This window comes from Oncorhynchus keta, chromosome 3 (assembly GCF_023373465.1).
Source record: "Oncorhynchus keta strain PuntledgeMale-10-30-2019 chromosome 3, Oket_V2, whole genome shotgun sequence".
Taxonomy (NCBI): domain Eukaryota; kingdom Metazoa; phylum Chordata; class Actinopteri; order Salmoniformes; family Salmonidae; genus Oncorhynchus; species Oncorhynchus keta.
The window spans coordinates 15490650-15503714 of record NC_068423.1 but is presented as its reverse complement, the minus strand read 5'-3'; the positions used below and the strand labels follow the sequence as shown (position 1 = coordinate 15503714).

The window sequence follows — 13065 nt, the reverse complement described above, 5'->3', positions numbered from 1 at the left end:
TGTCCAGTTCTTGCAGCAGATAAAGTGTTGGGGGTGTAGTCTTGACTAGACCATAATGATCCTTGGCCGATAAAGTAACTCAGTTTATACCTTGGTTTCTTATTTTAGCATACATACATACATACATACATACATACATACATACATACATACATACATACATACATACATACATACATACATACATACATACATACATACATACATACATACATACATACATACATACATACATACATACATACATACATACATACATACATACATACATACATACATACATACATACATACATACATACATACATACATACATACATACATACATACATACATACATACATACATACATACATACATACATACATACATACATACATACATACATACATACATACATACATACATACATACATACATACATACATACATACATACATACATACATACATACATACATACATACATACATACATACATACATACATACATGATGTGGAAAAAAACTCTCCGACACCGACTTTATATCCATCGTAGACAGCATGCTGAATTGAAAGTACTGATTCAGTACACAAACATATGCACAACACACGTGCGCTCGCGCATACACGGAATTCGAGAAACACGTGGACAAGTTTTAACACTGTCAGATCGAGCCATAGTCTCCGGCAGGATGCACAATGTGCCAGTCTTTTCCTTATCCACAACAGCGCATCACCTGAAACAAATTCGACCACGATATGTCAGCAACACAAGAATTATACCATCAGCGCAAGAAAGGAACAAACGTGAAACGGTGTCTTTTTGAAAAGGACACTGACTGCATAAGGTTGTTCGAGGCAGAAGGGAGGATGGGAAACCATAAACAAGGACTCAAATTAATTATAAAAATATACTTATGTATTTTCGCTGCCATCGCGAATAGTAAAACACAAAAGAGGATAGCTTTTTCACAGAACAACACTCCGCTTATTCAACTCAAGTCTTTTTCCGTGGTTACAAAATAGATGTTAGATTAATCATACAGTATTTTTTTTACTAAAAAGTCACAAACAACTATTATAGTAACCACTTTTGTCTTTGCAATATTGTAAATACCATTTGTCAGCTTGTTTTACAGTCAGCGCAACAATAATGCATAAAGAAATTAGACAACCAAATATATTTCCGCCTTTGAAAATGCTTGGTCACTTGAAGATGGGTGTATGTGTGGGTGGAATGATGGATTTCAGAAATGATAAAATAACTGAATGTGAAGTTTTTATGAGATGCGCCCACGGTCAGTCTGTCCCTCCATCTGCCCGTCTGTCTGAAACAAGAATAGAGAGAGGGAGATTGAGAGCGAAGGAAGCGCCTTCTCTTCCAACAAGGCCTCCATAGTCACACACCCCCCTCCCCCTCTCCATCCTGCAATCTTCCCTCCCCCTCTCCTCTATTCCTCCTTATCAAGTAGATCCGAGTAGCTTCAGTGCAGATTGGTTTTGGAGTGTCCTTTACACAGAAAGGATGCATGATTCATTTTCCTTTCCCTCCATTCCCCCAGCTTCAATCTTCACTGACGTAGAGTTTCAGGTAGGCGTGCGTCATGTCGCCACCTTGTTGTTGCAAGTCTCTTGGTGGCTGTTGACATCAGTGCTGAATGAAGGTGGCTATTCGTACTCCAGAAATTGTTTATGGTAGAACAAGAGGTACCTGAGAACAGAGAGAGATTCATCGATAAGATTTCACACTGATACATACAAGTAATTATTCACGATAATGAAAAAAATATGAACAGAAGGTAGAGGCTACTGCATCATGATGGCGATGGAGTTGTGGATTACATTTGGAGAGGACCTAGCTGGACTAGGTCAAAGCTGCAGGTAACCTAGTAGTTGGGTTGCTGGATCGAATCCCAGAGCTGACTAGGTAAAACATCTGTCGTTCTGCCCCTGAACAAGGCAGTTCCCCGGTAGGCAGTCATTGTCAACTAAAAATGTGTTCTTAATTTACTTGCTGAGTTAAATAAAGGTTAAAAGAAAAGAAATTTAAAAAGCCTCGGGGGCAAATGCAGAAAGAAAAGAATTGGCCATGCTGAAGATGTCTATATAGGTACACAGGACGAGTAGGACACTACTTTGGTGAAGAAATGTAAACCAGTATTATCTGTACAGTTCGTGTGAATACTTGTGGAATATAAAAATAATTTATTGATATATTTGATCAAGAACAATATTTCATTTGATGTGGATGTTTTGAGTCTTCGCACCTTTTGATGTACATGTTTTGTTCTTTCTGGATTCCAGTCAACTCTTACATTTCCAACTATTGAATCCTGCAGGATACCGTTCTTAATTACACAGCTACCTTTTCTGCCAAAGGGGAGATGCAGCAAAATAAACAGTCTGCCCGTGCTACAGACGTCTCCATATCAGTCTGCTAATACTAGTAAAGGCCCAGTGTACTACTTTTGTGAACAAATATTACTCGTTATGACCACAGTTCAAACTCCGGATATTTTCAGAGCTTACCCTTCGCTGTCCAGTACGTCCTTGATGCTGGCCTTGGTGATGACGGCGTCGTCGCACTTGAACCACTGGTCCTTGTGCTGCCGGATGAACGTGGTGTAGTGACCGCTCTCCAAAGTACCCTGGTGGTTGACCACCGCAAACAGAGAATACCTGGAGGGAGAGAACAGGGGAGATAAGAAGCGAGGCAGAAAATGGATGAGAATTGGTTCGAGTTAAAGCGAGAGAGAACATGAGCCAATTCACTGTCATTATGATGTTCTTTATATGCAACCTAGTACCATTGTTTGCGGGACAGCGCACATACTTATTGTCGTTGTTGAACACGTCTACTGACTGCTGGTACTGTCCGTTCATCCTGCTCTCTTTACTGAAAGACACACAGACAACATGTCAGCAACGATGAACAAAGGCCATCATAAGCCATCCTTAGGCTTCACTCCAGGGATAGTTCACCAAAATGAACTTAACCTGTCTATGGACAAGATGAGACGGCAATCTATGCTTTGATTTAGTTTCCCTGTCACCGCTTCCACATGCTACCGCTAACAGTACCAGGGAAACTAAACCAAAGCATGGTTTAACCGTCCCACTTTGTCCATAGACTGCTTACAGGGTGAGGAAACCAATGTGATTTTGTCATTTGGGTGAACGATCCCTTTAATACCACACGTGTAGATTACAATGAATCCTATAGCACCCCTATTAAGCCGTGTTAGCTATGACATTAACATCTCACCCTGCCAGGCACGGTTTCCAATGAGGCCCCTGACTGCCTGCCTGGTGACACTAACCCTACAGATTACATTCCCACCTCCACACCATTATAACGCATCTCTTTCATACACACCCACACATTCATTCAGTCAATTAACTGATGCAGTTCCAGACATCGCTCTTCCTCTCTGGAGGAGAGAGATCTGAATCCATTTGAGTCCCCCTCAGCAGCAGGTGGTGTTTTGACATGATGTGCATCAGGGGTCATGACTGTCCTGATCAGGTCAGGTTACAGGAGACCACAACCCTACAGATTATCTCTCAACCCCAACAGAGGAGGAGAGATCTAGGGGTCTGAAGATGTGGGGGTTTTATGACCCCTCACGCCCCTGGTAAATCTCAGGCCACAGACAAATGTGTTTGTCTTGTTACTATGGAGAACCAGCCTCAGAACATTAAACATGAAATAAAGGGACTTTGGAACAATGGTTTCCATTAGCCACAATGGTGGTCATGACGATAGATGGAATATGAAAATGTATGTCATTTTTGTTTTGTTATTAAAGGTTAATAGATGACGTTATTACGAAAACATTGTAACGTGGAGAGTTTTCCTAGCATATGTTTGAGGTTTATACATTGTACGTTGTGTGGAAAATGTCCAAATCAAAGGGAATGTTTCGGTAAAGATGAAATGTGAAGTTAGTTGTCTAAAATTGGATTTGAATCAAATCTAGACCTGGCCTCATTAACTTGGTACGCCCAGAGAATTGCCCTAAAGGCGGTTACGCCCACTTCTGACCCAAGGGTATAAAACCTGTGAGTAAAGAATTCACAGAGAAGACTACGTGACCCAAGCTGCAGCCACGGTCTAAAAAGTCAACGAACCCAAAACGCAACACAAGTTAGAAGACAAAGAAATCCTTTTCTACCCAAGCTACAGATGAGTAGCTGTGTCTAAGCGGGTGAATTCAAGCCGGACCCCCTTAGCATCCAATCCCAGCGAATCGTGGTATCTAAAGGGTTTCATTCCTATGCTGTGAGCTCTGAGCTACAGAGCTGTCTGGCCTCAGAAGACCCCTTCCAGAGCAAAGGGTGAGGGAACAGACTCCTAAGCCAAAAGGACACTGACATCGGGAGGACGATCAGAGAAGTGTGTCATCGAGCAGCTGAACGGTCCCCTGAACGGTCCACACAGAGAATCCTCTGAGATCTACCTCACTTAATTACATCATTATATTCTCACCCATAAGAGCGGCAGTTTGGGGCAAGGCTAGGGTTAGAATAGCATAGCTGACAAATTCACCCAAATGTATATTTCTCTCGTGTACTTTCTCTTTTCCTCTCTCTTTGAAATCCCCATTGTGGGTAACACCATAGTGTGTTGGCCCGTTATACTAAGTTCTTAGCAATAGCCTATAATGTGTTTTGCCTGTGTGTATCTTTTATCATCATTTTAGCTTTTTAGTACATAAATATTCAACTAAGATTGGTGTGGTATGAACTCATTGGTGAGACCCGGGTCCGTGCAGATTCACAGGCTATACGACGTTCAGAATGAGATTGGTAGAGGTAACTGGTTAATTAGCGGCTGTTGTAAAATCGATATTCTGATATTCTTTGTGTTAATTTGGGAAATAGAAACTCAATAAAAACTAGTTTTCCCATGGTGCCCCAGGTTAATGAGTTAATAATTGCTTGATTCAGTTAATCACGCAATTAGAAACTTGTAATCATTCGATGAGCAACAGTCTAATTAACTAATACGTCACGACAGGGGATACGAATAGGGAGTTCTGCATTAATGTGTACACACACACACACCTGTGTCTGGCTAATTAAGTTAACAGACCAATTAAACACACAGAAAATGGACGTGGTTGGTCAGACAGCTCATACACCTATTTAATTCTATGACATAAAAGGGCTGCATCTCAGTCGACTCAAGGGGCTTTCTTTCCTCGTCTCCTTTCTTTCCTTAGCACGGATTTGAGAATTGCCTCGTGAACGCTACATAGCAAGGAGACCATCAGAGGGCTGACTTTCACTTGGTGACTTCACCTGGCGAAAATATGTGGAAGTAACTTCCGACTACTGAGATGCAGCCCTCATCTCGTCCACGGTGGGCCTGGCTCATTGTTCAGACTGACCTGGAGGCCATGAAGGGAGTCATGTCCAGCTCTAAGGGGAACGAGACATAGGTAGGGATCTTCCTCCGCAGCTTCGCTGAGTGTTCAAACCGCTGGAGAGAGAAAGAGGAGAGGGGGGAAAAATGAAAGAGAGATCGGGTAGAGACAAGAGGTAGGACATGAGTTTGAAGTGGAAAAGGGAACTAAAACTGGAGCGCTCACTACCTTTCACACAAATACAGAGAAAACACACACACACTGACTTTGAGGTGGAAACACGCCACAATGGGGAGCTTCTTCATGGTCAGCTGTTTGGTGGACTCCTGGTAACTATGGCAACCGCTACATTTAATCTTGGCGCTGCTCCCCAAGTGTTCTGGTCGGGTAAACCTGCAGAAGATGGGACCATGGTCAGAACACACTCCGGGTGTTTGTGTGTGTGTGTGTAAGAGATTGGTGGGGTCTCCATTGATGTGGAGAGAGCTGGACAGCAGACTAGAGAGATAAACAGGAAGTGATATGGAAGTGAAGAATAGTAATGAGATACCGGAGTAGACAGTCAGAGTGGTGGCCTTTGATAGATGGAGAGAGGGATAGAGAAAGAGGGAGAAAGAAATGGAGATAAAGGGGTGAGTAGTACCTGCGAAGACAGTCTGTGAGCGTGGTGGCCCCGGAGAGGTGGCTCTCTCCGTTCAGTGTGCTGCCGTCCCCCCCGGGGCTGAGGGGCCAGAAGGGCGTGGACGACCCTGGCAGGTCCAGACTGATGTCCCAGAACGGGTCAATCGTCGTGGAAACACCGCTACAGGACGAGAGGGGAGGAGTCTGAGGGAATGGCACTGTAAGGTTTGGGCTTCGACAGACCTGAAGCTTATGGAACCATAAATATGACCCCCACCAGTAGTCACAACACTGTGACAATATTTGTTTGCATGTAAACTCAGCAAAAAGAAGAAACTTCCCTTTTTCAGGACCCTGTCTTTCAAAGAGAATTCGTAAAAATCCAAATAACTTCACAGATCTTCATTGTAAAGGGTTTAAACACTGTTTCCCATGCTTGTTCAATGAACCATAAACAATTAATGAACATGTACCTGTGGAACGGTCGTTAAGACACTGTCAGCTTACAGACGGAAGGCAGTTAAGGTCACAGTTATGAAAACTTAGTACACTAAAGAGGCCTTTCTAATGACTCTGAAAAACACCAAAAGAAAGATGCCCAGGGTCCCTGCTCATCTGTGTGAACGTGCCTTAGGAATGCTGCAAGGAGGCATGAGGACTGCAGATGAGGCCAGGGCAATATATTGCAATGTCCGTACTGTGAGACGCCTAAGACAGCGCTTCACGTAGACAGGACGGACAGCTGATCGTCCTCGCAGTGGCAGACCACGTGTAACAACACCTGCACAGGATCGGTACATCGGTCTAGGGCGGTGTGTCACAGCATCATCGGACTGAGCTTGTTGTCATTGCAGGCAATCTCAACACTGTGCGTTACAGGGAAGACATTCTCCTCCCTCATGTGGTACTCTTCCTGCAGGCTCATCCTGACATGACCCTCCAGCATGACAATACCAGCAGCCATACTGCTCGTCAGTGTTCTGCCATAGCCAGAGAAGAGCCCAGGACCTGTTGGATCAGAGGGTGAGGGCTAGGGCCATTTTCCCTAAAAATTTCCGGGAACTTGCAGGTGCCTTGGTGGAAGAGTGGGGTAACATCTCACAGCAAGAACTGGCAAATCTGGTGCAGTCCATGAGGAGGTGATGCACTGCAGTACTTAATGCAGCTGGTGGCCACACCAGATACTGACTGTTACTTTTTATTTTGACCCCCCTTTTGTTCAGGGACACATTATTCCATTTCTGTTAGTCACATGTTTGTGGAACTTGTTCAGTTATTGTCTCAGTTGTTGAATCTTGTTATGGTCACATAAGTTAACTTCTTTGGGATAGGGGGCAGTATTTTGACGCCCGGATGAAAAGTGTGCCCAAAGTAAACTGCCTGCTACTCAGGCCCAGAAGCTAGGATATGCATATAATTAGATTTGGATAGAAAACACTCTAAAGTTTCTAAAACTGTTAAAATAATGTATGTGAGTATAACAGAACTGAAATGGCAGGCAAAACCCAGAGGACAAACCATCCCCCCCCAAAAAGCAATTAATCCTACCACTGATTTCAATGGCTGGCACTTTCAAAATAGGGCGAAATTGTGCCCGATTGCAGTTCCTAGGGTTTCCACTAGATGTCAGTCTTTAGAAAGAGATTCAGGCTGTTTTTTTAAAAATTAGACAGAAATTGTAGTTTTTCTAGGTGGCTCCCATTTTGGCTGTAGTGTTTCCAAGCGCTTGGATGAGAGCGTGTTCTTTGGTATTTTTCTCCGGTAAGGACAATAACAATTCTCCGTCTTAAATGTTATAGTTTATTTGCTTATTAGGGTACCTAAGGTTTGATTATAAACGTTGATTAACTTGTTTGGAAAAGTTTATTGGTAACGTTTGGGATAAATTTTGTATGCATTTTGAAGGAGGAAACCCGAGTGGATTATTGACTGACTGCAATGCTCCATGTGTCCACCAGGTGGGGATAGAACACTGTCGGTCTACACTGTCCAGTAGGGGGCTTGCTACAGCAGAGGGAGTGAAACAGTGGGTGGTGTGTGTCTGTTCAAATCAGTCCCACTCTCCCTGACTCACTGCAGAGGAGAGGGGGTCAGACCAGGGCTGACACTGAGTGATGTAAAACATGATGCAACAAGAGCACAGACAGAGAGACAGAGACACAGAGACAAAGTAAGGATGAAGCATAAATGTCACATAGAAGGAAAAAAACAATGACATACACACACACGGGCGCTTACTGGCAGACTTGACATGTGACGTCAGACTGCAGGCCTCCAGTGAAGATTTGGTCGATGATGCAGTTGCAGTTATTGGGGTTGTTAGCCTTCTTCCCGTTGTCATCTCCTTGGTGAGCACAGGGACACGGACACACGATTGAGAATCAAAGCATGTCGAACTACCACATCAACCCTCCCACTGACCGCAATATCAGAGAGGGAATGAGACAGAGAGGGATGGTGGAGGACGACACAGAGCCAAGCAAACACAGCGCTTTTATGTAGAGTGTCTGTGTCAATTAGTAACCTCTCAGCTCATCAAATCCAGGCCGTCAGTTATCTGCCTCTCATTTCATCTCATCCAGGCAGTCAGTTATCTGCCTCTCATTTCATTTCATCCAGGCAGTCAGTTATCTGCCTCTCATTTCATCTCATCCAGGCAGTCAGTTATCTGCCTCTCATTTCATCTCATCCAGGCAGTCAGTTATCTGCCTCTCATTTCATCTCATCCAGGCAGTCAGTTATCTGCCTCTCATTTCATCTCATCCAGGCAGTCAGTTATCTGCCTCTCATTTCATCTCATCCAGGCAGTCAGTTATCTGCCTCTCATTTCATTTCATCCAGGCAGTCAGTTATCTGCCTCTCATTTCATCTCATCCAGGCAGTCAGTTATCTGCCTCTCATTTCATCTCATCCAGGCAGTCAGTTATCTGCCTCTCATTTCATCTCATCCAGGCAGTCAGTTATCTGCCTCTCATTTCATTTCATCCAGGCAGTCAGTTATCTGCCTCTCATTTCATTTCATCCAGGCAGTCAGTTATCTGCCTCTCATCTCATCTCATCCAGGCAGTCAGTTATCTGCCTCTCATTTCATTTCATCCAGGCAGTCAGTTATCTGCCTCATCCGGGCAGTTAGTCATCTGCCTCTCATCTCATCTCATCCGGGCAGTCAGTTATCTGCCTCATCCGGGCAGTAAGTTAGCAGACCAGCACAGCTATTTCCCACACTCTCCTCCTCTGTAGATCCTTCTCTCCCCCTCTCTCATATTCCTGCTTTTCCTCCCACCCGTTGACTGTGGAGAGTGTGGGTGCCATTTGAGTAGAGCAGTCTGCTTTCTACAATCTGTGTGTAAGTCTGTAATATATGCGTCTCTGTATATACAGTGTATTCAGAAAGTATTCAGACCACTTCCCTTTGTTTTTTACATTTTGTTACATTACAACCTTAATCTAAAATGGATTAGTTTTCCTCATCAATCAACACAGTATACCCCATAATGACAAAGTAAAAACAGATTTAAACATTTTTTTGCAAATCTATTACAAATATAAAACAGAAATACCTTATTTACATAAGTATTCAGACCCTTTGCTATGAGACTCAAACTTGAGCTCAGGTGTATCCTGTCTCCATTGATGTTTCTACAACTTGATTGGAGTCCACCTGTGGTAAATTCAATTAATTGGACATGATCTGGAAAGGCACACACCTGTCTATATAAAGGTCCCACAGTTGACAGTGCATGTCAGAGCAAAAACCAAGCCATGAGGTCGAAGGAGTTGTCCGTAGAGCTCTGAGACAGGATTGTAGGGAGGCACAGATCTGGGAAAGGGTACAAAAAAAAAATTGTCCACAGCATTGAATGTCCCAAAGAACACAGTGGCCTCCATTATTCTTAAATGGAAGAAGTTTGGAACCACCAAGACCAAGCACCTGATGGTCACAGACATAGTTCCTCTGTGGAAATGAGAGAACCTTCCAGAAGGACAACCATCTCGGCAGCACTCCACCAATCAGGCCTTTAATTGTACCTTTATTTTACTAGGCAAGTCATTTAAGAACAAATTCTTATTTTCAATGACGGCCTAGGAACAGTGGGTTAACTGCCTGTTCAGGGGCAGAACGACAGATTTGTACCTTGTCAGCTCGGTTCGGTTACTAGTCCAACGCTCTAACCACTAGGCTACCCTGCCGCCCCTGGTAGAGTGGCCAGACGGAAGCCACTCCTCAGTTAAAGGCACAAGGAGAGTTTGCCAAAAGGCACCTAAAGGACTCTGACCATGAGAAACAAGATTCTCTGGTCAGATGAAACCAAGATTGAACTCGTTGGCCTGAATGCCAACAATCACGTCTGGAGGAAACCTGGCATCATCCCTACGGTGAAGCATGGTGGTAGTAGCATCATGCAGTGGGGATGTTTTTTTCAGAGGCAGGGACTGGGAGACCAGTCAGGATCGAGGGAAAGATGAATGGAGCAAAGTACGGAGGGATCCTTGATGAAAACCTGCTCCAGAGCACTCAGGACAACAGAGTGGGGTGAAGGTTTTTTAAATTTTTTATTTCACCTTTATCTAACCAGGTCGGCCAGTTGAGAACAAATTCTAATATACAACTGCAACCTGGCCAAGATAAAGCAAAAGCAGTGCGACAAAAAAAAGAGAGTTACACATAAACAAAGGTTCACCTTCCAACAGGACAACAACCCTAAGCACACAGCCAAGACGACGCAGGAGTGGTGTCGGGACAAGTCTCTGAATGTCCTTGAGTGACCCAGCCAGAGCCCGGACTTGAACCCAATCAAACATCTCTGAAGACACCTGAAAATAGCTGTGCAGTGACGCTCCCCATCCAACCTGACAGAGCTTGAGAGGATCTGCAGAGAAGAATAGGAGAAACTCCCAAATACAGGTGTGCCAAGCTTGTAGCGTCATACCCAAGAAGACTCGAGGCTGTAATCACTGCAAAGGTGCTTCAACAAAGTACTGAGTAAAGAGTCTGCATACTTATGTAAAATGTGAGTTTTTTTTATTTCTAATAAATTTGCTAAAATTTCTAAAAACCTGTTTTGGCTTTGGCATTATGGGGTACTGTGTGTAGATTGATGAGAAAAATAAAATGCTATATTTTTAACAATAAGGCTGTAGGTTAAGGGGCCTGAATACTTCCCGTATGCACAAGGTAGTTAAGGCGTATAATGTAGTGTGTGTGTGTACTATGATGCAGACCTTTGCAGTGGCGGTGCAGCACATCCAGGGCAGCGATGAGGAACTCATGGGCATCCTGCTGCTCGTAGCCTGCAAGGTGGCGCGCGTGAGTCCACACCAGGTGCAGCAGCCGGAAGGGAATGTGGGGCGAGCGGTGGCCCGAGTAGAACTGAGAGAGAGAAGAGAAGAGAAAGAGAGAGAGGGAAGAAAAGGGAAACATTAGGAGGAGAGGCAGAGGATGTGGAAAAGAGAGACAGATAAATGGGACAAGGAGAGAGGAGGATGAAGAGAGAGAAAGAAAGTAAAGGTGAGGCAAAGGGAAATAAGAGGGATGAGAGAGAGAATGAAGGTTGGAGAAAGGATGGGATGAAACAAGCACTTAAACCATACTACATTCTAAGTACGTCCACAATAATAGTTTTAGAAGGAGAGAAGAGTGAAGATAGTTGGGCTGAGATGGATGAAGGAGGTTAGACAGCTGTAGAGGTAGGCTGAGAGAGAACGAGGTAGGAGAAAGGAGGCGTGTGAGACTGAAAGAGAAATATATTTTTAAGCCCATACCTCCTGAAAGAGCTGTGACATCTCACACACCAGACAGGAGTTGGACTGCATCTCACACTTGTGTCTGTCGGACAGAAAGAAGTCCCGCAGCAGGGGGGTGTGGGTGAGGGCCTGGACGATGCAGTTCATAAAACACGTGTTTCCCAGGTTGATCAGCCCTCGAAGACCTGAGGGAGGCAGAGAGACAGACAGCGAGAGAGACAGAGGGAGAGCGCGAGAGAGCCAGAGGGAGAGCGCGAGAGATCCAGAGCGCGAGAGAGCCAGAGGGAGAGCGCGAGAGAGCCAAAGGGAGAGCGCGAGAGAGCCAAAGGGATAGTGCGAGAGAGCCAGCGAGAGAGCCAGCGCGAGAGAGCCAGCGCGAGAGAGCCAGAGGGAGAGCGCCAGAGGGAGAGCGCGAGAGAGCCAGAGGGAGAGCGAAAGAGCCAGAGGGAGAGCGAGAGAGAGCCAGAGGGAGAGCGCGAGAGAGCCAGAGCGAGAGCGCGAGAGAGCCAGAGGGAGAGCGCGAGAGAGCCAAAGGGAGAGCGCGAGAGAGCCAAAGGGAGAGCGCGAGAGAGCCAAAGGGAGAGCGCGAGAGAGCCAAAGGGAGAGCGCGAGAGAGCCAAAGGGAGAGCGCGAGAGAGCCAAAGGGAGAGAGCCAGCGCGAGAGAGCCAGCGAGAGAGCCAGCGCGAGAGCCAGCGCGAGAGAGCCAGCGCGAGAGAGCCAGCGCGAGAGAGCCAGCGCGAGAGAGCCAGAGGGAGAGAGCCAGAGGGAGAGCGCGAGAGAGCCAGAGGGAGAGCGCGAGAGAGCCAGAGGGAGAGCGCGAGAGAGCCAGAGGGAGAGCGAGAGAGAGCCAGAGGGAGAGCGAGAGAGAGCCAGAGGAGAGAGCGAGAGAGCCAGAGGGAGAGCGAGAGAGCCAGAGGGAGAGAGCGCGAGAGAGCCAGAGGGAGAGAGCGCGAGAGAGCCAGAGGGAGAGAGCGCGAGAGAGCCAGAGGGAGAGCGCGAGAGAGCCAGAGGGAGAGAGCGCGAGAGAGCCAGAGGGAGAGAGCGCGAGAGAGCCAGAGGGAGAGAGCGCGAGAGAGCCAGAGGGAGAGAGCGCGAGAGAGCCAGAGGGAGAGAGCGCGAGAGAGCCAGAGGGAGAGAGCGCGAGAGAGCCAGAGGGAGAGAGCGCGAGAGAGCCAGAGGGAGAGAGCGCGAGAGAGCCAGAGGGAGAGCGCGAGAGAGCCAGAGGGAGAGCGCGAGAGAGCCAGAGGGAGAGCGCGAGAGAGCCAGAGGCAGAGAGCGAGAGAGCCAGAGGGAGAGCACGAGAGAGCCAGAGGGAGAGCGCGAGAGAGCGCGAGAGAGCCAGACAGAAA

At 46.0% G+C, this 13065-nt stretch overlaps 1 protein-coding gene across 4 annotated transcripts in view; it reads right to left on the bottom strand.

The window, feature by feature from the left end:
* Positions 1 to 877: 877 nt before the first annotated feature.
* Positions 878 to 13065, bottom strand: part of usp22 (ubiquitin specific peptidase 22) — a 33144-nt gene continuing 20956 nt past the window's right edge. For 3 of the 4 annotated variants that reach the window (XM_035751142.2, XM_035751153.2, XM_035751160.2), the window contains 10 exons: positions 11734 to 11900; positions 11194 to 11341; positions 8209 to 8314; positions 5993 to 6151; positions 5616 to 5742; positions 5374 to 5465; positions 2814 to 2876; positions 2510 to 2659; positions 2248 to 2350; positions 878 to 1691 (listed from right to left, as the gene is read on the bottom strand). In XM_035751142.2, the coding sequence (XP_035607035.1) occupies positions 1671 to 1691; positions 2248 to 2350; positions 2510 to 2659; positions 2814 to 2876; positions 5374 to 5465; positions 5616 to 5742; positions 5993 to 6151; positions 8209 to 8314; positions 11194 to 11341; positions 11734 to 11900 (1136 nt within the window). In that variant the 3' untranslated portion in view covers positions 878 to 1670. The remainder of the gene's footprint in view (positions 1692 to 2247; positions 2351 to 2509; positions 2660 to 2813; positions 2877 to 5373; positions 5466 to 5615; positions 5743 to 5992; positions 6152 to 8208; positions 8315 to 11193; positions 11342 to 11733; positions 11901 to 13065) is intronic. The other variant, XM_035751147.2, reaches the window with a different exon arrangement.